This window comes from Xenopus laevis, chromosome 4S (genome assembly GCF_017654675.1).
Source record: "Xenopus laevis strain J_2021 chromosome 4S, Xenopus_laevis_v10.1, whole genome shotgun sequence".
NCBI classification, from domain to species: domain Eukaryota; kingdom Metazoa; phylum Chordata; class Amphibia; order Anura; family Pipidae; genus Xenopus; species Xenopus laevis.
The window spans coordinates 118,647,451-118,674,824 of NC_054378.1; the positions used below are offsets into that span (position 1 = coordinate 118,647,451).

General features: G+C 42.3%; 1 protein-coding gene across 3 annotated transcripts; it reads right to left on the minus strand.

Annotated features, from left to right (window-relative positions):
* Positions 1 to 1,607: 1,607 nt before the first annotated feature.
* On the minus strand, positions 1,608 to 25,382 carry XB5772073.S (provisional ortholog of SRSF protein kinase 1 S homeolog). 3 transcript variants are annotated; one of them, NM_001096585.2, is given in 12 exon segments: positions 1,608 to 2,237; positions 3,520 to 3,612; positions 3,692 to 3,761; positions 4,782 to 4,889; positions 6,387 to 6,481; positions 7,714 to 7,876; positions 8,204 to 8,310; positions 10,898 to 10,985; positions 11,774 to 11,861; positions 12,361 to 12,469; positions 14,076 to 14,169; positions 25,166 to 25,331. In NM_001096585.2, coding segments are annotated over 11 exon segments (1,161 nt in total). In that variant the 5' UTR covers positions 14,131 to 14,169; positions 25,166 to 25,331; the 3' UTR covers positions 1,608 to 2,052.
* Between the last annotated feature and the right edge of the window lie 1,992 nt (positions 25,383 to 27,374).

Sequence of the window (27,374 nt, forward strand, 5' to 3'; positions counted from 1 at the left end):
AATTCTGCTGGAGTAGCACTATTAACTGGTGTGTTTTGAAAAAAACATGTTTTCCGATGACAGGATCCCTTTACTGTTTACATGATTTTCTAGTAGACTTAAGGTATGAAGATCCAAAATTTAGAAAGATCCATTATCTGGAAAACCCCAGGTCCAGAGCAATCTGGATAACAGGTCCAGTACCTGTACTAGGTAAGTTAGCAGGGCAATTATTAGCCCATTGGTCATAAGGGGCCCCTTGGATGCTGGGGCCAAGGGAAATGTGCTTAGCATTTAAACATTGCATTTAAAGCTGCACATGAATAGCTGCATTTATCAGTTATGGACCCGGTTAAAAGTAAATAACACATGTAGCGTTGCAACGTCACATGTTAAAAAAAAAAGTGTAAACCCAAAAATGCAATTTTGACTAATGTAAGAAAATGTCACTAAACAACTTTCCAATATACAGCCATAATAAATATTCAGTGGTTTTAAAAAAAATGTACAGGTATGGGATCTGATATCCAGAAAGGTCCGAATTACAGAAAGGCCGTCTCCCATAGACTCCATTTTATACAAATCCTTTTTCTCTTTAATAATAAAACAATTCATTGTACTTGATCCCAACTAAGATATAATTAATCCTTATTGGAGGCAAAAACAGCCTATTGGGTTTATTTAATGTTTACATTTCTAGTAGACTTAAGGTATGAAGATCCAAATTATGGAAAGATCCGTTATCCGGAAAACCCCAGGTCCTGAGCATTCTGGATAGCAGGTCCCATACCTGTTTTGTAAATGTTATTGCTGTTGAAACAAAAGCAGTTTCTGTGCCCCTTTATGTTGCGCTAGTTCTGACTCATGAAACAATGGCGCAGAAGTCGTCCTTTCCTCCTTCTTCACGGGTCTGTTACAGACACTGCTTTCAATAGCAATCACATTGAACAAATAACTTCCGCTGAAAATGTGTAATGAATGTATATTGGAAAGTGACTTAGAATTACATTTTATTCTTGGGTTTGAATCCCTTTTAATAAAGAACTACAAATTCAGGTCAAGGTGTGGAACTATTGCACATGACACCAGCTAACAACATATTAATCCATGAAGAGTAAGTGCAGACAATTAGGGGGTTATTTATCAAAATCCAAATTCATCTCTTTTCTGAAATCTACTCCGACCAAATCCGCACGGGTTATTTCCCCTTATTTATCGAAAAATCACGAAAATTGTAGGAAAATTCGAATCGTATGATTTTTTTGGATTTTCCACCCCAAAAAAAAATCAGATTTTTTTCGGATTTTTGCCCAAAAACCATTAAATCTTCAGATTATTGTACTGATCCCAGAACAGATCAGGATATCCGGGACTTCTCCCATTGACTTATATACAACCTTGGCAGGTCTGAGATGCTGGATTTTCGGATTCTGACCTTTTCTATCCTTTGGGTATAATAAATCCCAAAAAAAAAATTTTCACTAAAAATTCAGATTTTATAGAAAAAAAAAAATCAGGTTTTTCGAGTTTTTGTCACTTAGACTTTAATAAATAACCCCCTTAGTATGGTAGTAAGTGCAGACAATTATTATGGTAGCTCCTACTCCTTATATGTATAAATGTGTATATAAGCGGTGAGATGATGCTTTATTGTTATTTCATGGAAAATAGGGTTCTGTTGGTTACAAGAATGTATTTACAACAACATAGTGGACAAGGCTGAAAAAGTTTCATCAAGTTTAACCAAGTGGAGAATATACAGGAGAAAACCCCTATATTACAAATTCTAATTCCCATGTGACCTGCAAGGTACAATGATTTGATGATTAGCAGCAATGCACCCTGGGGAAATTCATTATATGCCTTGTCTTCTACAATTCTGATGTCCTTTCTGCATTTCACCTAATCACTGATAGCGGGGCTGCTAAGCATGCTGGGAGGGCACCATCCTGGCACTCACGTGGTGCATTAAAGCAAATGACATTCTGGCAGAGAGATCCACTTCCAAGGTAAGGAGTGATTCATATAAAAAAATAACCTATGATGTGCAGAGAAATACAGTCTCTCTCGCTCTCAGCACTGGAGCCACGGGTGTTGAAGACACGTTTCAGCGGTTGCCCGTTTTTCACAGACATATTCCAGCATGGGCAGGAGAAAGCTGGCAAATGTAAGGGCCTCATTCTTCTGCCATCTGTGCCCTCTCACGAGGGTGTCGTAAAGCCCACAGGGGTACAGCTGAGGGATACGGAGCAGATCCCCTGTGGGGCAGAATGAAAGGAAAAGAGCAGGCAGGGTTAAACATATAAATATCATTCCAATATAAATTCAAAATCAATGGTTTTTAAGTTATTTGTAAATGTAATGTAAATGAAGGGACACAATTATGACACCTGGGAATATGTGTTAGTGGCATGTGTTAGTGTAGAGCTGGATGGCTTCTATATGTTAACGGGGCCCGGCCATGCTGCATTTTGTGGAATAGCCGGGCCCCCTTGAGCTGCCGAAGTAGGAGCCGAGTTGCGCAGAAGTAGGAGACAAGTTGTGCCAAAGAACGAGCCGAGTTGCGCCAAAGTAGGAGCCGAGTTGCGCTGAAGTAGGAGTCGAGCCAACTTGCACTGAAGTAGGAGCTAAGTTATGGCAAAGAAGGAGCTGGGTTGTGCCGAAGTAGGAGCCGAGTTGCGCCAAGTAGAAGCAGAGTTGCGCCAAAGTAGTTGCTGGGTTGCACTGAAGTAGAAGCCGACTTGAGCCAAAGAAGGAGCTGAGGTGTGCCAAAGTAGGAGCCGAGTTGCTCCGAAGTAGGAGCTGAATTGCACCAGAGAAGGAACCGATTTGCGCTGAAGTAGGAGCCGAGTTGCGTTAAAGTAGGAGCCGAGTAATGCTAAAGTAGGAGCAGAGTTGTGCTAAAGAAGGAGCCGAGTTGTGCTAAAGAAGGAGCCGAAGTATGAGCCGCTGCTGAAGTAGGAGCCAAAGCCACAGAAAGGAGCCAAAGCCACAGAAAGGAACCAAAGCCACAGAATGGAACCAAAGCCACAGAATGGAACCAAAGCCACAGAAAGGAACCAAAGCCACAGAAAGGAACCAAAGCCACAGAAAAGAACCAAAGCCACAGAAAGGAGCCGAGGAAGAAGAAAGTTAAGTTCCACTCAGCGGCGATTCTGGGGCTGCTGCCTGAGCAATTATGCTCTTTGCACTACCGGTGCCGAATGTCCGTGTTAAAACCCGGAAATTCGGCTCTTAAAGTTACAAGAGGCGGATCTTTGCCACACCTTGCAACTGCCCGTTCGTTGCCGCCTGACTCAAGAATCTCACCTTGCCTCATGGCAGCAGCGGCCCTGGTTCCACTTAACACCAATGGCCTTCCTTTTTTAGTAAACCATTGGGCGGGAGGGGGGCTGCCCACCAAGGGTATTTTTTTATTTTTTTTTTACTTGTACAGGTATCTGGCCACCAATGTTATTTTTTTGTTGTTGTGTGGGGCCCCCTCGAATTCTGATGGCAGTCCTGTGTATATGCAATGATTCCAAGCCATTTGCTTCTTACCTTGTTTATTGAAGAACGCAGGTGATTTTCTCCCAGAAGAAATAACTTTGGGTGGGATGCGCCCCAGCAGTTCCATTATACAGGCAATGTGATCTAAAGACAAGAGGAAGAAATGACTTACAGGGTATTACAGACCTCTAACTGCTCCCTAAGTCACTTCGTGGGACCCTACCATCCTCTCTGGTGAAGGTTTTTCCAGCGTGGGGCTCAAACAGATAGTATGACGTGGCCATTTCAAATGCCTGTAGTGGAAAAGAAATACCGTGCTTTACTTATTACAGGTATGGGATCCAGTAATTGTTAAATCCATTATCCAGAAAGCTCCAAATTACAGGAAGGCCATTTCCCATAGACTCCACTTTACTCAAATAATTAGTTTTTAAAAAAAACACATTTCCTTCTGATGCGAATTGCACTGGTTTCTGTGCTGCCATGTAGTAATTATCTGTATTAATTACTAATCAGCCTTATATTGTGACATTTCTATTCTATATGTACTGTATATTGTGAGTGGGTCCCTAAGCTCAGTAAGTGACAGCAGCACAGAGCATGTGCAGTGAATCAGCAGAAAAGAAGATGGGGAGCTACTGTGGCATCTTTGGAGACACAGATCTTTACTGCTAAAGAGCTGTGGTTGCCTTGGGCTGGTACAGAAGCACAAAACATCATGTACAACATTTGTAGCTACTTCTTTAGTTAGGCTTTAGTTCTCTGGAGGGAGAAATTGAAGTACAACAACATCTGTAGTGCTACTGCTACACTCAACTGCTCCAGCAGATCTTCTTGGACCTCAACCTGTCCAATACATTCTTAGAGCTTACGTTTTGCTATTTCATTGTTGCAAATGAGTTGGGTCAGATCCCTGTAAATAAAGTAGGGATGCACCGAATTCAGGATTTGGCTCGGTATTCAGCCAGGATTCGGCCATTTTCAGCAGGATTCGGATTTGGGCGAATCCTTGTGCCTTTCCGAACCGAATCTGAATCCTTAAAATCATGCGAGTTTTCATCACAAAACAAGGAAGTAAAATTGTTTTTACTTTACTTTTTAAAAAATGTTCTCTTTCAACCTCCCGCTCACTAATTTGCATATGCAAATTAGGGTTCGGTTCGGCATTCGGCCAATCTTTCACGAAGGATTCGGGGGTTCGGCCAAATCCAAAAAAGTATATTCGGTGCATCCCTAAAATAAAGGAGGGTTGGCAAAAGGAGCTGGTGCTTTAATCTTGATATCGAAGGTCATTTCACTGCTGTGGGACCTACCATGCAGGCTGTGCTCCATATATCCACAGAAGTGCTATAGGTTGAGCCCAAAAGAACCTCCGGTGCCCTGTACTGTTGGGTTTGGATTTCCTCAGAAAAGGCTTTATACTGCAACAAAGATACTAAGGATGAGAAAAGGGGAATGGGAGATGGTTTCTTCTGAGAAACCAGCAAGTTGATCAGTTCTATGGTTGACAGACTCCCCCATTAAGGCTTTTGCCACACACACACACACACACACAAGAGATTAGTAGTTTCTTGAGGTAGAGTAGCGTTACGTTTAGGGCTACCACCTGGTCAGTAAAAATGATAACAAACAAGGGAAAGTTGTGCTCACCACTATTTTTTAAAACCATTAGGCGGGGGTGCAATGAGGCTGTGACCACAAAATACATATAGTCAAATACAAGAGTCCTCTGCACTCAACCCATTATCAATATATTTAAGACAGAGACATTTTGTGCATACTGCTACTAAAAAATGCCTTACCCTTTAAACAACACAGGGATTGTTTGTCCATATATTGCAATATATTTAAGCTGAACAACTACGTCAAAGTCATCCCATATCTGGCCAGTCCTATGCTCAATTTTATCTGATTCATTAAGAATTCCATTGCTTCATTATACATTTTACAAAGGGACTAGGTATTACCTGCAACTTAACTTGCTGCTTTCAAAGTAAACCTCCATACTTGGCTGCCCTTTTATTAGACACCAGTGGGATCACCTGACTATAGCTGGGAAGGGTGGGAGCTACAACATGGAGCTGGTCACTGCTCCTGTATAAACTATATACTGTGTTTGTTATAGTTTATACAGGAGCAGTGACCAGCTCCATGTTGTAGCTCCCACCCTTCCCAGCTATAGTCAGGTGATCCCACTGGTGTCTAATAAAAGGGCAGCCAAGTATGGAGGTTTACTTTGAAAGCAGCAAGTTAAGTTGCAGGTAATACCTAGTCCCTTTGTAAAATGAAGCAATAGAATTCTTAATGAATCAGATAAAATTGAGCATAGGACTGGCCAGATATGGGATGACTTTGACGTAGTTGGCCAGCTTAAATATATTGCAATATATGGACAAACAATCCCTGTTTTGTTTAAAGGGTAAGGCATTTTTTAGTAGCAGTATGCACAAAATGTCGCTGTCTTAAATATATCTGTCAGTAAAAATGATGCTAGGTGGGTTGCTTGGTTTTGGTTCAAGCCATACTTTGTGATCCAACATTGTCAGAACACTATTCATAGTTTCAAGATTATTGGCCTTCAGGCTCTGCTTACAGAAACATCTAGGCCAGCACCCAGCTGTCCTCTGGAGGAGAACCTTGTTGCTCAAAATGCCTCAATCTCCTGGGATTTCAATTGAGCCATGCTGCCTGGAGGTAAGGGCTCTTCTCCTCGAGAAGACTGTGTTGCACAACTGGGAAAGTACATTTATACAGTAGATCCCAGCTTTAAAGGAACAAGTAAAGTTTATTTAGAAGCCCATAACCATGCTTATTAGTCCATAACTGTACCTAGTTGCCTAGTATATAACCATGCTTACTAGTGCGTATCCATGCCTTCTAGTCCATAACCATGCTGCCTAGTCTAAAGCCATGCTTACAGTCCAGCAACTGCTGCCCAGGTCTGCGATTTTCACTCCCAGCATGTCGGAATTTCCAGTCTCAAACAGGTGAGTTAGGAAGTTCACATCAACACCTGTTTAAAGAAAAAAAGGGAGAATTGTGGTAGGTGGCAAAAAGTTGCCTTTATGGCGGATTACCTCCATCTAATATAGCTATGCCCACAGGTACACCACTTTTGGAAACAGGTCCTAGACTTGATTTAGAACACAACATCCCTGCCTAAAATACTTACACACCAGGTTTGGCATTGTGGATGATAATATTTTTGAATCTACAACACGTATTCTTTTTCTAAACCTATTGTTCTATGCAAGGAAATAACCTCCTTCAATGGATGGCACACTCCACCCCAACTCTCCGCCTACTCAGAGCCCTTCTCCTTCTGATAAAACTCACCTACACTGTGAGGGGGTACCCCCAAATATATGAAAAGTTATGGGGAGAATGGGCTGAGACAATAGACAATATGGGTTCCCTCTGAGACTATGACCCCTCCCTCCACTGGGAACTCCAAAGTCTCTCTCTTTCTCTAGCAGGTGATTAAATATTGAGTAGGTTGTCACTAACTGATCAATATAAGTGCTTTGGGTATATTTTAGACACAGAAACAAAATATGTTTGTGGAACCAATATTGTAGAGGCATATTTATCAAGGGTCGAATTTTGAATTCATTTTTAAAACTTTCGAAATTCGACCAATCGGAATTTATTAATAAATTCGAATTTTCTCTGCTTGGATGAATTGAATCGACCCAAATACTCGAATCTAATTTGATTCTAATTAGAAAAACTCAATTCGAATTTAAAAAACTGTCAGGAATGTCAGGAAGGCTACAAACATCACCAAATTTGATCCCTAGACCTCTCCCATTGACTTATACAGTAATTCGGCAGGTTTTAGGTGGCGACTAGTCAAATTAAGAGTTTTTAAAGGTCCCAAAGTATGATAAATCTCAAACGCGAATTAAAACTCAAATCGAGCTTGGATAATTCACAATTCGAATTTGAAATTTTTGAGCAAAAAGAATTTGAAAATTCAAATTTTCCCCTTCGAGTTCGACCCTTAATAAATCTGCCCCATAATGTTTTATTGTTGGGGGGGGGGGGAGTTGGATCAGCTATTTGGTTTCTGTGTCACTATTACACTTTTCATTAGACCCTTGGTTGTTCCTGTAGCTGCTGGGAATACCTATAAGTTACAAAGCAGCCTTCACTAGTCTCAAACTAAAGAAGGGGCTTGTCATTATCATGTAACATTTTAAGACTGTTGCATGGCTGTGCATTAACCAATGTAATATTCCTTACCATGCTCCGTACGGTCACCAGCTTTATTCTCACTCCAGATAGCAGCTTCAGCCATGCACTGCTGCAGATTGTCCGCCTTCACACACACAAGGATGTTTTCTGGTTTGATGTCTGTATGGATAATGCGGCACCTCTTGTGAAGAAAGTTAAGGCCTTGCAGCACCTTCAACAAACCAATAAGTGATTAGAGGAGATGCAGTCACTCAACTATGGCTTAGTCAAGTCTTGCTGGACTAGAAGATCTCTGATGTATGAATATTCATTTTGATGATGTCTGCTGACCATTAAGGTGTCAATGACATCATCAAATATTGCCCTCTCCAGTTTGGCTTGGAAATCCACAGTTGGTTCCACTGGGCAGAGCTAAGATTCTGTACTTAGGGCCTGTGGTTCCAGCTGCAGCAGGTTTGAGCAATGGTTTGATCTTCTGGGCCCATATCTTTTAAGAATTGATCATTTTCAGATCTGCTGAAAAATGTCTTCTCCTTACCTGCTGGAGAACCCTACGCACACACGTTAGAGGCAGGCCTTCCGGGCCGTGATTCCTCATTAAATGCAGGAGAGATGGTCCCAGCAATTCAAATACCAGACACACATTTGGAACCGAGTTAAGGATAACATTATAAGTCAGGTTAAGTCTATGCACAACATGGCAGCATGTTTGTAAAGCAACATAATTCCCTAAATTGCAACTTGAATGAATATCCTGTCCATTATATCCTTATAATACACAAAAGCACTGAATAGCTTGTAAATTATATCCTTATAAACGGTGACTAGTGATATCATCAGTAATAAACGGTGAGTAGTGATGTCATTTTTTTGTATGACTCACTAAAACTTGTGTATAATAATAAAGTACCCCTTGTTGGAAAATATGAAGATATTAGAAGTAACCTTGGAGTTCCATGATCTGTATAAAAGCACTCGGCCTTCAGCCTCGTTATATGGTCATGGAACTCCTCTGTGACTTATAATATCCTTATATTTTACAACAGGGGGTACTTTATTCACTATATAAATAGAGCTAAGTGATGTCATCGATCAGGGATCTAATTTGTGTCATATGACTAAAACTTTTGTATCATAAAAAATAATGTATCCCATGTTGTAAATATGAGGCTATCAGTCACCTTGGAATTCCTTCACCAAGTCATTCCATCACCATGTCCCTTTATATTGTCATGGAACTGTTTATTGTCTTCTAACATCCTTATATTTTACAATAAGGCAGGGGTCCCCAACTTTTTTCTACCCGTGAGCCACATTCAGATGTAAAAAGTGTTGGGGATCAGCGCAATCATGAAAAATGATACTGGGTGGTGCAAAAGAAGTGCTGTGATTGGCTATTTGGTAGCCCGTATGTGGACCAGCAGCCTATAGGAGGCTCTGTTTGGCACTATAGCTGGTTTTTCATACAATCAAAACTTGCCTCCAAGCCTGGAATTCAAAAATAATCACCTGCTTTGAGGTCACTGGGGCAATATCCAATTGGTTGGTGAGAAACATGTTGCTCATGATCCACTGGTTGGGGATCATTGCAGTAAGGGTTGCATTATTTCCTATACAAACACAGGTAGAGTTGCAGGGATGTGCATGTCAGCAAGAGCCGGAGGATCACAAGCTGGAGATGCCGGATTGCCAGATGTATCCCACCTCTCCCACATGGGGATCTGTTTTTCTGCATAACAGAATTCCCCCACTTCATTCTAGTCCAGAAAATCATTTCCATCTTTACTATTTCTCATTCCCTCAAGGAGAAGCCAAGATCAGACACTGCTGAACAAAGGCATAATAAAAACGTATCTAATTCCCATGGGCTACACTCTCGTGTCAGCCAATCAGTTGGAGAAATGTTGCTTCAAATCCCTCATCCCTGCTCCTGCCCTATGGGCCCTTCATAAAGCCCAGAACTTGTTGTTTCAAGACGAGTTGGAATAACTGCTTCTATTGATATTGATGAAGATGCCTTTGCAGAATAAGATTTGCCAATAGGGTTTAATCAGCAATTTTAGAAAAAGAAGGGCAACTTAAAAGTTGCGCCATTGCATTTTAACTGTGGGTGCCACTGTAGCAGCATTCTGCAAGTGTTTATTCCACTGTTGGGGGGGGACAGCAGGGGAAGCTATCAATGTAATGGGGGTGCTGCAATGAGACGTTCCAGGTGGTAAATAGTGATGGGCGAATTTATTTGCCAGGCACGAATTTGTGGCGAATTTATGCATTTCGCCGACGGTAGATAAATTTGTGAAATTGCAGCGAAAATTCGTCCGGCGTCAAAGTCTTTCAAGGCACACACCCACTTTTCATTCTAATTGATGCAGAGGTGCAGTGCATGTTCCAGAATGGCCAATTCTAAGCACCTTTTCAGTTGGTCTTCACTATTTTTTTTTTTATCGTTTTCAAAATATTTGCCTTCTTCTGACTCTTTGCAGCTTTCATAATTGGGGGTCACTCACCCTATCTAAAAAAACAAATGCTCTGTAAGGCTTCATATGCAGTTATTGCTACTTTGTACTACTTACCTTCTAATCAGGCCTCTTCTTTTCATATTCCAGTCTCTTATTCAAATCAATGCTTGGTTGCTAGGGTAATTTGCAACCCCAGCAACCAGATTGTTGAAATTGCAAACTGGAGATCTGCTGAATAAAAAGCTAAATAACTCAAAAACCACAAATAATAAAATTTGAAAAACAATTGCAAATGGTGTCAGAATATCACGCTCTACATCATACTAAAAAAATAAATCAAAGGTGAACAGCCCGTTAAACACTTGATATTATCCTCTATAGGAGCCACCTGTCCTAATTTGCATATGCAAATTAGGGGCAGGGAGGGAAATCACGTGACTGTCACAAAACAAGGAAGTAAAATTTTTTGCCCCTTCCCACCCCTAATTTGCATATGCAAATTAGATTTGGTTCGGTATTCGGCAGAATCTTTCATGAAGGATTCGGGGTTCGGCCAAATCCAAAATAGTGGATTCGGTGCATCCCTAGTTAGGATTTTCAACATATAGAGTGTCAATATTGCATCCAGCCCCAAGATCTTCAGCTGTGCATACCAGAATTATTTTAGTTAAAACAATGGCCTATAATGAACCTGACTGGACAGTGAACCCAAGAACTGAATGCAGAAATCAGATCAGCAGACGCCTTGTGCTCAGACACCATGAGACGGATATGGAGGCCGTTTTCTCCGATCAATTTAAAGTCATCTAAAAGCTGGATGACATTCTCCCCTTGAGACTCTTTCTTCCGTGCACCATTTACCTGGCAAGATTAAAATAGAATAGAAAATAATGTGAGTTGCAGTTTGTGATAAAAGGAAAATACACAGAGTGGGGGTTTATCCTCCATTGGCATTGCAGTATAAGAGATAACAACAAACAGTAACCCAGCTAGAGTTTGAAGGTGCGGCTCACTTTTAAGTTAAGTTTAATATTTTTTTAATTATTTGACTCTTTCCAGCTTTCAATCAGGGGTCACTGACCCAGTCTAAAAAAACAAATGCTCGGTAAGGCTACACATTTATTGTTATTGCTACTTTTTATTACTCATCTTTCTATTCAGGCCTCGCCTATTCACGTTCCAGTCACTTATTCAAATCAGTGCATGGTTGCTAGGGTAATTAGGACCCTGGCAACCAGATTGCTGAAACTGAAAACTGGAAAACTTCTGAAGAGCTGAATAACAAAGACCAAAACGATAAAAAATAAAAACCAAATGCAAACTGTCTCAGAATATCTCTCTCTACATCATACTAAAAGTTAATTTAAAGGTGAACAACCCTTTTAAAATGATTCCTCACACTTCACTCTGCTGGGTGTCTGTGTGCTGTGTAATTGCACAGAAACCTGCCGAACTATTCCGCAAACCTTCCAGTATTTCCAAATGGACAATTTGGATGTTTCTGGAAACCACAACCACTTTCCTTGAGCACCCCAATTATTGCAGGGCTTTAGCGAGGTGCTGCTTTGGCTTTATGTACTGGGAAAGTGGTGGAGGATGCGGGTTACACTTCTTGCCCTATATATAATATACAGATAGATTTTCCCTACACAATTAAGAATAGAGATTTCATCCAGGGCCGCTTCGCTGAACCTTCGTCCACTTTTGGAAATTTTCACTGCCACCTTCTTCTTTTTTCTGTAACAGAAAGAGAGGGGAGTCATTAGCTCGGGAAATGGATAATCCCTGTACAGAATACAGAACACAGCTTCAGCAATCCACATAATGGACTCATAAAGCTAAATTCCTGTTTCCCAGAGGAATAACTAGTTGTTACTGGGTCCCACTGCAAATTCATTTTCAGGCCCCCAATATGTCTAGGCTTTGACCTGTTTCACTATTATTTATTGAAATTGTACATGAATTAGGGGTCCCTATACCTTCTGGGCCCCCCTGCAGCCGGTCTGCTTCCACTATAGTTATACCCCTGCTTTATGAGCTTGCTTAAATAATTCTGATTGGTCTTTTTGTAATGATTGCCCTTTAAACATTCTCTCTTTTAGTATTAGGATAAAGGTCACTATAATACTTGCATATGCTATGCACAGCACTGCGTTGCTAGATCATTCAATAATTCACTTTGTACCGTCCATCTATAACTTTACTCATGGAGAATACTTAGGCCAATGGCACTTACTGTAAATCGTGACACAGCCAAACAGTAGAGAAGTAGCCCCATCCCACCTTGTGAATGGCTTGGTATCTTCTGTTCAGCATATCTCCAGATTGCACTGGGTGGTAACCACCTGAAAATAGGGGAGGGGGAGAAAAATAATTTTTTTTTGACAAGCAGCAGCAGTTATGTCCTGCTTTTTGGCAGGGGTCATCTAACCAGGATTGCTTACCCTTCATCATAAACAAGCTGCTGCGTAGCCACGGGGACAGCCATTCAAGCACAGGATACACAGTAGATAACAGATAAGTGCTACTATAGTTTATATAAACAAGCTGCTGCGTAGCCACGGGGACAGCCATTCAAGCACAGGATACACAGTAGATCACATAAGTACTACTATAGTTTATATAAACAAGCTGCTGTGTAGCCATGGGGGCAGCCATTCAATCACAGGATACAAAGTACATAACAGGTTGCCCATAGTGTGATAAACAGCCCCCTCTGGAACTGGGCATATGAGCATTGGCTTTGAGCACCTCTTGTGCGTTGCACATTGTTCCTTCCCCTGTAGCCTAGTCTGTTCCTTATGAAACAACGAGACCTTCTGTAGCCTCAAACACTTGTTCAGCAGAGGACACAGCTCTGTAGCCACAATTACCCCGTCATATACTTGCCCTTCTTCATTTAGCTTTTTATGAATGGGAAACACAATCCCTATGGTGCAGTCAGGCCTGGACTAAGACTTAGAGGCACAGAGGTTCAAGTAGCCCCCCACCAAATAGGGATTGTCTATGGCACTTTCAACAGCCCCTCCGGCATTTGCCAGAATCTACAGTTTGCCAGTCCGTACATGGGTGTACGGAAGCTGGAAGCTAATTTTTAGGCTTTCCAGCTGGCCCAGTCCAACACTGCTATGCAAGATACTAATGCAGAGTAACTGAGACTTAAACACCTTAAAGGGCATGTAAAGGCAAAAAAATAAAATCCAATTTTTACTTTCTTTAATGAAAAAGAAACCTATCTCCAATATACTTTAATTAAAATGTGTGTTTTTATAAGAAACCTGCGCTTATATATGTGCACTCTCCCCTTTACTCCCCAAAACAGCACCCCCACATGTGCTCTCTCCCCTTTACTCCCCAAAACAGCACCCCCACATGTGCTCTCTCCCCTTTACTCCCCAAAACAGCACCCCCACATGTGCGCTCTCCCCTTTATTCCCAATACAGCACCCCCACATGTGCGCTCTCCCCTTTATTCCCAATACAGCACCCCCACATGTGCGCTCTCCCCTTTATTCCCAATACAGCACCCCCACATGTGCGCTCTCCCCTTTATTCCCAATACAGCACCCCCACATGTGCGCTCTCCCTTTATTCCCCAATACAGCACCCCCACATGTGCGCTCTCCCCTTTATTCCCAATACAGCACCCCCACATGTGCGCTCTCCCCTTTATTCCCAATACAGCACCCCCACATGTGCGCTCTCCCCTTTATTCCCAATACAGCACCCCCACATGTGCGCTCTCCCCTTTATTCCCCAATACAGCACCCCCACATGTGCTCTCTCCCCTTTATTCCCCAATACAGCAGCCCCACATGTGCTCTCCCCTTTATTCCCCAATACAGCACCCCCTCATGTGCTCTCTCCCCTTTATTCCCAATACAGCACCCCCACATTTATGACTCCCCTTTATTCCCCAGTAGATCACATGTGGGTTTGGGGGACACAGACCTGGACAGTATTCCGCGGGGTCCTCCTGCCAGACATCCTTGTCCTTCTCAGTCATAGGGAAAGATCTCTTGGACTTTAAGCCGAATACTTGTCCCTGTAAGGAAGGAACCGGGAAGCGTCAGTTGGGGCAATTCGCTAATGAGAGAGATGCGCTGCTCTTGCGCCTATTTACCATGTCTGAGTGAGTCTCATGTCCCCGGCAGCCCTTTCACCCTGCGCTCAGGTCCTTGGGATAAATGAGGCGGGTGCCAAGACTGCAGATGGGCCTGGCATTTCCTCCGACCCCGGGTGCAGCTCACAAGTATAAATAGGGAGAGCGCTAACGAGCAGAGACTGGTGCCAGGGCCTGACGCTTCTCCTCATGTGCTGGAGCGACTCCCGGGGCTGCGGGGAGGGAGGAGGAGGCGACTGCAGGGATCGCAGCGACTTCACATTAGCGGGACTGATCATCCCACAGTCCCACACGCTGCCCCCGAGCTGATGTCTAATGGCCCTCCTGTAGCCCAGCGCCGTCTCGTGCAGTCTCTTACACAAACGCACATTCAGCCAATGCGGTATAACAGTCTTCATAATAACAATGATAAATGTGGGGGAACAACATTCTCATTTCTTTTCAGATGTGTGTTCTGGCGCATTTTTAAACAGTTACTTTGCCCCAGTTCTCCCCAACTATTTATTTTCCCTCTGTGTAAATTATCGTATTATTACTTGAATTACTGACCCTGCAGCCTTGTGCCTTTATATGGTCACAGAACAACCCCTCAGTGACTTCTAATATCCTTATCATTTACAGTAGGGGGTACATTATCCCTTATAATACATGAGTGATACTCAGAGTTCCCTGTATAACTCAGCCTGCAGCCTTGTGCCTTCATATGGTCACAGAACAACCCCTCAGTGACTTCTAATATCCTTATCATTTACAGTAGGGGGTACATTATCCCTTATAATACATGAGTGATACTCAGAGTTCCCTGTATAACTCAGCCTGCAGCCTTGTGCCTTCATATGGTCACAGAACAACCCCTCAGTGACTTCTAATATCCTTATCATTTACAGTAGGGGGTACATTATCCCTTATAATACACGAGTGATACTCAGAGTTCCCTGTATAACTCAGCCTGCAGCCTTGTGCCTTTATATGGTCACAGAACAACCCCTCAGTGACTAATAATATCCTTATCATTTACAGTAGGGGGTGGTAAATTAACGCTTATAATACTGTATAACAGCACAGGAATCATTGCAGCCAGCAGCATGCATCAGAATGGATATATGTGGATTTAAGAATGCCTATATTTTAAAGGGATAGCTGCAGTTTATATCATTGCTGTCACATATTTAACTGTCAAAATAATCTTTGTTCCCATTGGCTGGGCCCATAATAAGACTGTTGCAAGGTCAGTTTCAAAGCCCATCAGATGCCGTCTGGGGTTTATACATATGTTAGTTGACGAGACTGCACAGATTGCGGATTATTTTATAAATGACTTAAGGCCGCCTGCATTTTGTTGGGTTAATCGGTGAATATTAACTCTAATCCGGAGAGATCAAAACAGCAATCTAGTATCCTGCAAATCCTGATGTCCCAGCCAGGTCTCATTTCATTGCACTCAGTGCCAGTTATTACAGTCGGGCATCTAATGTTACATTTTATCTTGTGGCACAATCTCAGCCTGACCCAGAGCATTCCCATGAAACTGGAGAACGTGTCCTCATAAGTCTCACACTTATACCCACGGCTCATTATCTCCTCTGGGTCATTAAAGGGATTCTGTCATTATTTTTATGGTGTCATTTTTATTTCTAAATTACACGCTTTACACTGCAAATAATTCACTCTACAATATAAAATGTCATTCCTGAACCAGCTAGTGTATTTTTTTGATTGTAATATTGGTGTGTAGGTGCATCTCAGGTCATTTTGCCTGGTCATGTGCTTTCAGAAAGAGCCAGCACTTTAGGATGGAACTGCTTTCTGGCAGGCTGTTGTTTCTCCTACTCAATGTAACTGAATGTGTCTCAGTGGGACCTGGATTTTACTACTGAGTGTTGTTCTTAGATCTACCAGGCAGCTATCTTGTGTTAGGGAGCTGTTATCTGGTTACCTTCCCATTGTTCTGTTGTTAGGCTGCTGGGGGGGGGGGTTGACATCACTCCAAGTTGCAGTAGAGCAGTAAAGAGTGACTGAAGTTTATCAGTGCACAAGTCACATGACTGAGGGCAGCTGGTAAACTGACAATATGTCTAGCCCTATGCCAGATTTCAAAATGAAATATAAAAAAAACTGTTTGCTCTTTTGAGAAACAGATTTCAGTGCAGAATTCTGTTGGAGCAGCACTATTAACTGATGTGTTTTGAAAATGAGTCTTCTCACCCTCATGTCTCAAATGCTGATGATTGCAATCTCCCAGCATCCTCAGCATGCTGCCTGTAGATGCTGGGGGTGTAGTTGACAATTGGGAAAATTCACAGGGAATAAAAACGCCCATGAGAAAAAACGCCCATTGAGTTTAAGGGTGGAGGCGCACGTGAAGATTTGGGGGAGATTAGTCGCCCGAAGAAGAGAAGATTTGTTGCTGGCCGACTAATCTCCCCAAAATGCCTTCCCACCTGCAAGAATACGAATCACCGGCAGGATGGCATACAATTAGGGATGCACCGAATCCACTATTTTGGATTTGGCCGAACCCCCGAATCCTATTAGAAAGATTCACCCGAATACAGAACATATACATATGCAAATTAGGGGTGGGAAGGGGAAAACATTTTTTACCTCCTTGTTTTGTGACAAAAGTCACGTGATTTCCCTCCCCACCCCTAATTTGCATATGCAAATTCGTATTCGGTTCGGCTGGGTAGAAGGATTCGGTCGAATCCGAATCCGGCTGAAAAAGTCAGACTCCTGAGCCGAATCCTGGATTCGGTGCATCCCTAATACAAATTCACTTGGGATTTCCGAAGTCTTGATGCAACTTCGGGCTTTGAGGGGTTTTAGTTGCACCGAAACGCCACCACCGTAATGCATTAGGATGAAAAAGTCGCCATAAGAAAAAATGCCCATTGACTGTAATGCATTAGGACAAAAAAAGTCAATATAAAAAATGGCCATTAAATTTAATGCATTTGGAGCGAGAAAAATTGTCGCGCACGTAAAAACTTGTCAAAAATTTTCACAGAATTTCGCTGTTTCACACATTTTTTTCGCAAGTTTCTAAATTTTTTCTGCAAAGCGAAACAGGACAGATTCGCTCATGACTACTTGTGTGTTTTAAAGGGAAAGTTCACCTTTCCATAAACTTTTTATATGTTATATCCAAGATCTTCCCAGATATCTGGTATTTCACATAACCAAGGCCAGGATTATTATAAAACCATGACGTCTTACAAAGATTATGTCGATTTTGGGCATACTGGGCACCATATATATGTGTCGGAGGGCCAAATCTGTCCAGTTGGACCACCCTGTTATAGAGGGCCCCTTTCTAAGCAAATTTTCAATTCAATTTGTTTTGTATATTTCTAGAATGATTCGACATTTTAGTCTGGCTCTTTATTTTTATATTCTGCTGAAATACTGTCTGGTAGCTAGGAGGGGTCACTGACCCCTGTGACCAACAAAATTAGACAGCTTTAGCAGTCATTATATCTACAGAATAGTTTTGCAGTATATTCAGGCTGGTGCTGGGTCTAAGGACTTATTTCCTATGGGTCATGTCCAAAAAACAGACACGTCGAATGGTCCAATCATACGGCCACATCACTGCATTTGTCATAAGACACCAGGGATGTTGGACCTCCTGTTGGCAGACTGGATGCTTTTGTAGTTCAATAGAAACTGCAGGGTTGGGAGTTTATCTCGTGAATAAAGTACCCCCTATTGTAAAATGTAAGGATATTATGTTACCGATGAGTTTCATGACCATATAAAAACCACAAGGCCGAAGGCCAAATGTTTTATACAGGTCACGGAACTCCGAGGTAGCTTCTAATATCCTCATATTTTCCAACAAGGTGTACTTTATTTATTATAATACACAAGTTTAGTGAGTCATGTGACAGAAATGACATCACTACTCACCGTTTATAACTGATGACATCACTAGTCAACGTTTATAAGGATATAATTTACAAGACATTCATAGCTTTTGTGTATTAATATATATTATTTGGCCCAGCTTCCCTAGTACCTAGGGGAAACCTTTTTTTCCAGCTACTGATTATGTTTGCTAATTAGCAATTTGCAATTTTAGCAATTAGCAATTGCCCCTCAAACTGCATATCCCTCAGTTCAGTGATAACGTGTGGGTTCCTTATGACTCCATACATTATGACCTACACCATTTTTTTCCCTTTCCTGCCCCTAATTTGCATATGCAAATTAGGACTTAGTTCATTATTGGGCCGAATCTTTCACGAAGGTTTTGAAGATTTGGCCGAATCCAAAATAGTGGATGTGGTGCATCCCTAGTTAAAACATGCACTCATTATTATCATTACTGAGCCAGGAATAAGGGGCATCAACTGTGACTTTATCAATATGGCAGCTGCATCCAGTTTCACAGCTTTATATGAAACCCATTGTTGCATCACTGCCGGAGCTTGAGCCTGTAACGTTAATTAGTATTCATTGTGAGAGTGACGGAAATTAGAAAACTTAACAAGGCGAAGGAAACAAGTCCACTGCATTTTTCAAAAAGGTTCTAAAATAGGAAACTATGGGATAATAGTAAATCAGGGTATAGTGAAACATTTCTCAACGGTTCAAGTGGTGATTGAACCCTGTTGGCGCGGCTGCTGGACATATTCAATGCGTGACTTATCTATTGGGTGAGAGATCTTTCCTATAGCCGAGCTATTTTCTGCTGTGTGTCTGTCAGCAGCTCCTTGGTGAGATGCCACTAATTGACATTTATCAGGAGACTCACATTGGGGCAGATTTACTAAAGGGCGAAGTGGCCGTTGCTATGAAAATTCGGCAGAAATCTCACCTGCAGGGACATCATCAATTTACTAACAGGTGTAGAGGACAATTCGCTAGCGAACGAGACCGTCTCTAGTGCAGTTTCGTGCCCTATCGCCAGACGCATTTTCGCTCAGGCGCACAATCGTTACTCCGCAAATTCGCTAAAGATGCAAATTTTACTGAACGTTACATCTTTCACCAGAGTTTCCTTCGCCACCTTAAGGTGGCCATACACGGGCAGATAAAGCTGTCCATATCGGTCGTTTAGATGTGTCTTCCCGATTTATATCTGGCCACGATATCGATCGGGAAAGTTTGATTTTTACCCGACCGACCCGTCGGAGCCCCTTGGCGTATCGCAATCCTATCGTTCGACCATACGGCGGAACGTTCGGATTACCCCCGATATAGCCATGCCGTTAGTGGCATATCAGGGAAAGATCCGCTCGTTTGCTAATGTCGCCAAACAAGCGGATCTTTGAGTCTATGGCCAGCTTTAGACCCTGACAAACTGATCAGATGAAGCTACATCCTCCTCAATCCCCAATTATGTCAGTGACATCATATCCATTCTCAAAAACTCTAGCGACTTTTACTTTTTTTAAAGTGAGATTGCCTTCAAAAGCCAAACTGTTACATTTATATAATATATATATATATATATATATATATATATATATATATATATATATATACACACACACACACACACACACACACACACAGGTATGGGACCTGTTATACAGAATGCATTTGGGGGGCATGCCACATTTGTTTTAGGGTGGGCTCATGCATGCATACACACACACACACGGACCTGTTATACAGAATGCTTGGGAACCGGGGTTTTCCAGATAACAGATCTTTCCATAATTTGGATCTTCATACCTTAAGTCTATTTGAAAATCATGTAAACATTAAATATGTCCAAAAGGCAGTTTTTGCCTCCAATAAGGATTAATTAAATCTTAGTTGGGATCAAGTACAAGCTACTGTTTTATTATTACAGAGAAAATGGAAATACATTTTACAAATCTGGAGTCTATGGGAACCTTTCTGTAATTTGGAGCTTTCTGGATAACCGGTTTCCCTATAACGGATCCCATATACAGTTTATTTCCCCTAGTCTAGTGTAACCAACAATAGTGAAAAAGAAGTCGGAGTTACCAGCTGGTTTAGTGCAAAAGAAGAGAAGAGATTTCACTTTCATACAGTCTGAGGCTTATTTTAGTTTTCAAGTGGCAGTGCCCATGGGAAAGTGGAGGCTCTAGTGGAGACATTTGCAGGGGGAATAGGATAAATGTTATGCCAGGGCAGCACTTTGTAAAGATCTCTGGAGGTTTATTGATTTTGAACCATTATTGAACTACAATCCATACACAGTAATATCTTTATTCTGCAGTGGTCTGCCCAGGCGCCAGTGCATCTGTTGTTATGATTGGTTGGCAGCTCTCTTAAAGGGGTTGTTCACCTTTGAATTAACTTTGAGTATGCTTTAGAGAGTAATATTATAAGACAATTGGCCTTCATTTTTTATTATATGTAGTTTTTTTTTTAATGACGGAGCAGCTCTCATTTGGTTGCTAAGGTTCAAATGAACTTAGCAATCAGGGAGTGGTTTGAATGAGAGACTGGCATATAACTAGGAGAGGACCTGAATAGAACAATAAGTAATAAAAAGTAACAATAACTTTATTTTAATAATTTACTTAAAGGTGAACCACAAATGGCCATAGATCTGCTCTCTGGAACCAAACCGGATCTTTGGCTGATTTGGCATTTTTTTTGACCCAGGCAAGCAACTCGCTTAGCCCTACACAAACATTTTGTTATTTAAATGATTCCTGTAAGGGGCCCCTTTGATGCAGAGGACAATTAGTTAGTATTTAGCAACATTCCTGCATGTGACTCTCCAGCCTCCACTTTAAAGGATAACTAAACCTTAAAAATGAATGAGGCTAGAAAATGAGGTTCCTAGGTGGACGGTGGCGTGAGTATCTCCCACTCGTTCCTAACGTACATAGACAGATACTGCGCAAGAGGGATCTTTAGAAGGGAGGGAATGGACAATTTGTTAATTACTATAATGCGACTAATTAACAAATACTTGAGCTTTAGGGCTGGGACACACTGGGCGATTTGGGGAGATTTAGTCGCCTGGCGACTAATCGCCGCGACTTTCCACGACCAATCTTCCCCGAATGCTTCCCCTCGCTCTGCGCCTGGCTAAAATGAAAAATCGCCTGCGCTAATCACACGCGGTGATTCGTTTTCCGAAGTCGCCCGAAGTTTCCTCGTGAGGCAACTTCGGGCGACTTCGGAAAACGAATCACCGTGTGTGATTAGCGCAGGCGATTTTTCATTTTATCCAGGCGCAGAGTGAGGGGAGGCATTCGGGGAGAAAAGTCGCTGCGATTAGTCGCCAGGCGACTAAATCTCCCCAATTACCCAGTGTGTCCCTACCCTTAAAACGATTTAATTTAGTTATCACCGTTCCACCATATGCGTTTTTTATGTATACGTAATTTTAAGGACCCCTCCTCCCCCAGCCTAAGTGTTACCCCGGGCAAACGCCCCTAACTTTTTACTAGGGATGCACCGAATCCAGGATTCAATTCGGGATTTGACCAGGATTTAGCCTTTTTCAGCAGGATTCAGATTCGGCCGAATCCTTCTGCCCGGCCGAACCGAATCCGAATTTGCATATGCAAATGGGGAGGGAAATCGAATGACTTTTTGTCCCGAAACAAGGAAGTAAAAAAAATGTCCCCTTCCCACCCCCAATTTGCATATACAAATTAGGGTTCAGATTTGGTTCCGTATTCGGCCGAATCTTTCACAATGGATTTGGGGGTTCGGCCGAATCCAAAATAGTGAATTCTGTGCATCCCTACTTTTTACTTACCCCTCGGTGCAGATTCAGGCATCGGAGTTCATGGGCGTCGTCTTCAGCCCCTTCGGTAATCTCGGAACGCTACCAGTGCTTCTGCAATTTTCTTGAGTTTCGACACATGCAGGCACGTTTCAGGGGCTGCTGCCGCCTGAGGCAGCAGCCCCAATGCCGCCCCTCCTCCTGCTCCGCTCTTCTAACTACCAGCGTCGGAGCGGGTGGAGGAGGGGCCGCATCGCTAGTGCAGTGAGCGCTATTGCGCTCGCTGCGCTAGAAGAGCCGAATTTCCGTTTTAAAAAATGGAAATTCGGCTCTTAAAGTTACCAGAGGCGGCTTTTTGCCGCCCCTGGTAACTGGCCGCTCCGTGCCGCCTGAGGCAAGATTCTCACCTTGCCTCATGGCCGGAGCGGCCCTGGACACATGCGCAGTTGTCGCTAAACAGAAAATTGCTCCAACTGCGCATGCGCTCCACCGGTCTCATTCTGAAGATTACCAAAAAGAGAAGAAGATGGTGCCTGTGAACTCCGCTGGACAGAATCTGCACCGAGGGGTAAGTAAAGACTTAGGGGCATTTGCCAGGGGTAACACTTAGGCTGGGGGGAGGAGGGAGGGGGGTCTATGTAGGGTTTGTTTTAACTTTTGGGTTTGCTTCTCCTTTAAGTGCAGTTGCCAATTTCATTGTTTCAGTGTGTAATGGGCAGTTGTTGTGCTGCTGATTTGCCAATAAGAACCTTATCCTGAGTTAGACAACATCACAGTTTGGGTTTCACAAGCAGAGCACACGCCGTGTCACCAAGAGAACTAGTTGCACAATAGTCTCAGTGTATTCACCTGCCTGCTGATGGATTCAGTCCAGTGTCGGACTGGCCCACTGGGATACCTGGAAAAGTCCCAGTGGATCCAGATGTCAGTGGTCCCTCATGCTGCTAGACATTTGCATATTTCATCTCCATTCCCTATTTCTATGAGAACAAAGAGGCTAAATAGATCGAATAATAGACTATAGTATGTAAAGAAAAGAGACTAGGAGAATAGAGGTTGAGTGAAGTCCGAATGCCAAAAACTCAAAAATTCAAGTTTTTTTTTTCTGTAAAATCCAAATTTTTAGTGAAAAAAACACTAACATTTTTCGGCTTTTATTATAACCCGAGGATGGAAAAAATCCAAATGTTAAAATCCAGCATCTCAGACCTGCCGAGGTTGTATATAAGTCAATGGGAGAAGTCCCGAAGATATCCTGATCTGCGCTGGGTTTTGTGCAATAATCTGAAGAATGTGGTTTTCAGGCAAATATCCAAAAAAAACTTTTTTTCAAGTTTTTTTCCGCACAGGAAATTTTCAGAAAAAAAACCAAACGGGTGGGAGGAGCTTTCAGAAAATAATGAGATATTTTTGGCTTTTGATAAATAACTACCCAGGCGTACATTGTAACCCTAAAAGAAGGTGCCTTTATTCAAACGCAGAAAATATCTTTCACAACTATTAGTTGAGGTCTGACTGATGTCAGAACAACAAACAAAATTTTAAGAGAAAGAAAAAGAAACCCCACCAATAGTTATGATTCTAAAGTTATCAAAAAAATTCTAAAAGTTGATGCACCCTACTTGTTTAATGACAATAATTCCTAAAAAATTTTAATAAAATTTTAAAGTGCCAGTGCCGCTATAAATTCATCCATAAATAGAAAAATTCATTATTTAAGTAAAGTGCAGTGCAATAATTTAGAATATTAGACCCAAGAAGATAAATTCTCCACCATCTATTCTTTCCAATTTCTACCATCTAATTCTTTGGATTGTGACTACAGTTTTTAACCCACAACCATGTTTGGTCATTTTTAACAATTTTTTTTAAATCAATTAATTTATCTTCTTGGGTCTAATATTCTAAATTATATATGGTTTGGATTTGGTTTGGGCAGGTTCTTGGATTGGACTGAATCTTGCTTTACAGGATTTTGGAAGTGAAACCCTGGGATTACTGTCAACCCAGATATGCAAGTGGGCATAACTGTGGTTGCAGAGGGGCCCAGAAGGTATAGGGGCCCCATGAGACACTAATTCATATACAATTTCAATAAATATTGGTAAACAGGTCAACCTCTAGACATTTTGGATGCCTGAAAAATGATTTGCTGTGGGCCCAGTAATATCTAGTTACACCACTGCAACTGACCTAGTGTATGTTGCTGTATTCAGTGCTGGGCCAAGCCGACCGGGCGCCCTAGGCAACTCGGCCAGCCCGATCCACGTCCAGAGCACACGTCTAAACGCGAGCGCGTGAGTCCGCAACTTGCTCGTGCATGCGCCAGACTGCAACCTTCGCACTCGTGCGCATTAGCACAGAGGAGAGTGTCTGATGGGAGGGGAGAGCACAACACAGACCAGTGAACAGGGACTAGAGGTAGGCAGGAGATGGTTTTAGAGGTATGTGCCTGGCGCCCCTCTGTTGTTGCGCCTTAGGCAAGTGCCTCTTCTGTCTACCCCTAGTTCCGACCCTGGCTGTATTGCAGGTAGAAATTTGTACATTTCTGGAAGTGTGCGGGTATTCTGCAGTGCCTGTACCCTTGGGCAGCTCTGCGGCACTTTTTGATGAGCCAAATCCCACCTATTGCTTTTGAAATGACTGGAGACGCCCCCATTCCGGCAGGACAAACTCCCATTTATTATAGAGGCCTTGAGTTCTATGAACGCTCTTTCAACAGGTTGGTCTAAAGCCGGCCATACACGGGCCAATAAAAGCTTATTGGCCCATGTGTGGGGCCCTCCGACAGGCTTCCCCGATCGGATCGCGTCCGCATGCAGTCCCGCAATCTGACCTCCCGTATTGCCAGCATTAAGATCCGATCATTGGGCCCCTCAATGTGTGCATATCGGGGAGAGATTCGATGGTTTGCGGAATCGCCAAACGAGCAGATCTCTACGTGTATGGCAACCTTAACCCTGGGAATATTCTATTGGCTACAAGTTGGTCTAAGCCCATGGATATTCCACAGCTCTGATAGGTTACAGGTTGGTTCTGTTCAAATCAAAACTTGTTGTACCTGGATGCACAGAGCTAAAGTAAAACAAGCCACACCCAAATGCAAATAAAAGTAAAAAGATAACCAATATTTAAATGTAAAATCACAAAATATATTGATTATATCTAAAGCAAATTATCAGAGCCCACTGCCCCCCCACATCCCAGATTCCAATACAATCAGATTAAAGAGAGGAGCAGCGTGGAACTTGCCTTCAATCAGCCTGAAATGCCTGTGCAGCCTTTAGGGAGTCATTCGCTACATTAAATCCTTGCGGTTGGTCTTCTGATTAAGTCCTCACGGCTGGAGAGATGGAATGGGCTGAATTATCCGAGTTGTTTCCAGAAGGGCAGAGGGTGGAGAGATTCCCCTCCGACCCACAAGGAGAACACAGCGAGGAAAGGGAGGAGGCATCAGTTACATGTTTGGCCCACTTGAAGCAGCAGTTAGGGGGGATGGTGGCGGGGCAGCTGCTCATCAGATTACTGCTCTTCCTATCATTGCACCTGTTTCACAGACTTTCTCTCTCTCTGAATCCAATGGATCACGGTCAGTGCCCTGGAAAAGCTTTTTATGAAAGAGTTCAATCTTTTTACAATTAAATTGCAAGCTCTTGTGACCAGGACATGTCAGTTACCCTAAATTGTTGCCCAAATGTAGTGAACATGTGTTTTAGACATAACAGTATTATGTGACCCAAGCTGTTGCTGCACATCTTCTCCCAGCAGTACTGTCGATTTAAACCAGAAGGGCGTCTGATATTTGTGTAATATAGGGAATAATGTACCCCTGATTGTATAATGTACCCACAACCATGTAAAGGACAAAATGCTCCTGTCAGCCTGTCACTGCTTAGGATTTATGATATAGAATGGCTAATTCTAAGCAACTTTTCAATTGGCCTTCATTATTTCTTTATATACATACATATGTGTATATATATATATATATATATATGTGTGTGTGTGTGTATGTGTATATATATATATATATATATATATTTAAAAAAAAATTTAAAGCTACAAATGTATTGTTATTGCTACTGTTTTTATTACTCATCTTTCTATTCAGGCCTCTTCTATTTCTATTCCAGTCTCTTATTCAAATCAATGCATGGTTGCTAGGGTAATTTGGACTGCTGTATAAAAAGTTAAATAACTCAAAAAACACAAATAATAAAAAATGAAATACAATTGCAGGATGTCACTCTCTACATCAGGGATTTAGAACCAATGAGCAACATTCAGAAGTAAAAGGAGTTGGGGAGCAACACAAGCATGAACATTTTTTCCTGGGGTGTGAAATAAGGGCTGTGATTGGCCATTTAGTCGCCCCTATGTGAGTTGTCAACCTACAGTGAAGCTCTCTTTGGCAGTGCACCTGGTTTTTATACAACCAAAACTTGCCTCCAAGCCTGGAGATCAAAAATAAGCACCTGCTTTGAGGCCACTGGGAGCAACATCCAAGGGGTTGGAGAGCAACATGTTACTCATAAGCTACTGGTTGGGGATCACCGCTCTACATCATACTAAAAGTTAATGTAAGGGTGAACAACCCCTATACTGGAAAGCACCCTGGCCTGATGGGCAGGGCAGCCCCAAAGAGTCTTGCAGGGTATTGGGCTGGATTTTGGGTAGATTGGAGTCAGTGTGGCGCCCCCTTCAGGACAGTCCTGGTACGGTGCATTCACCCCTTTGGTGTCCCTGCTGTAAGTGTGACATTGCCTGTGTAGCCGCCGGGCATATTTGCAGTTCCCTGGGCTGTACATGGAAGTGCTGAGAGTGTCTGGAGCATTCCTGTAGCATTCCTTGGGCTCAATGGGAATCATACACGGGCCCCTATTTATCAGGGACGTGTGAACAGGGACACATTTAGCAAGCAGGGACTGGCGCAGCCAAAAATGGAACACAATGGGATTTTCCAGTAAGTGCTGCTGTTTTGTTTGCTATTAAAAGACTTTCCAGGTTAAGGAAAAGAATAAGCCAGCTGCATATTTATATTCGGCTACTGTTCCACAAGAGCTGGAGGTTTGACTATTGGGATAGGGACTGGCCCGTTCCTAGAAACATTCCCATTATTAATCATTTGCATCCAATTCTGACTCTTTGCAGTTTAGGAGACACTGGGGGTCATTTATTAATGACCCCACCTTTGAGGCAACCTTTAGTATGTTATAGTATGTCCAATTCCTAGCAACTTTGCAATTGGACTTCAATATTTATGTATTATACTTTTTGAGCTATTTGCCTTTTTCGCTGACCCCTTCTAAAAAGCAAACGCTCTGTAAGGCTACAAATGTATTGTTATTGCTAATTTTCATTCTTTTTTCACTCATCTTTCTATTCAGTCCCCCTCCTATTCATATTCCAGTCTCTTATTCAAATCAGTGCATGGTTGTTAGGGTAATTTGGACCCTGGCAA

Coding starts and splice junctions, on each gene's coding strand:
- XB5772073.S (XM_018259777.2), bottom strand. Junction 8,311..10,897: donor GATCGGAGAAAACGGCCTCC/ATATCCGTCTCA, acceptor ACTCGGTTCCAA/ATGTGTGTCTGGTATTTGAA. Junction 3,762..4,781: donor TATGGAGCACAGCCTGCATG/GTAGGTCCCACA, acceptor TTTCCACTACAG/GCATTTGAAATGGCCACGTC.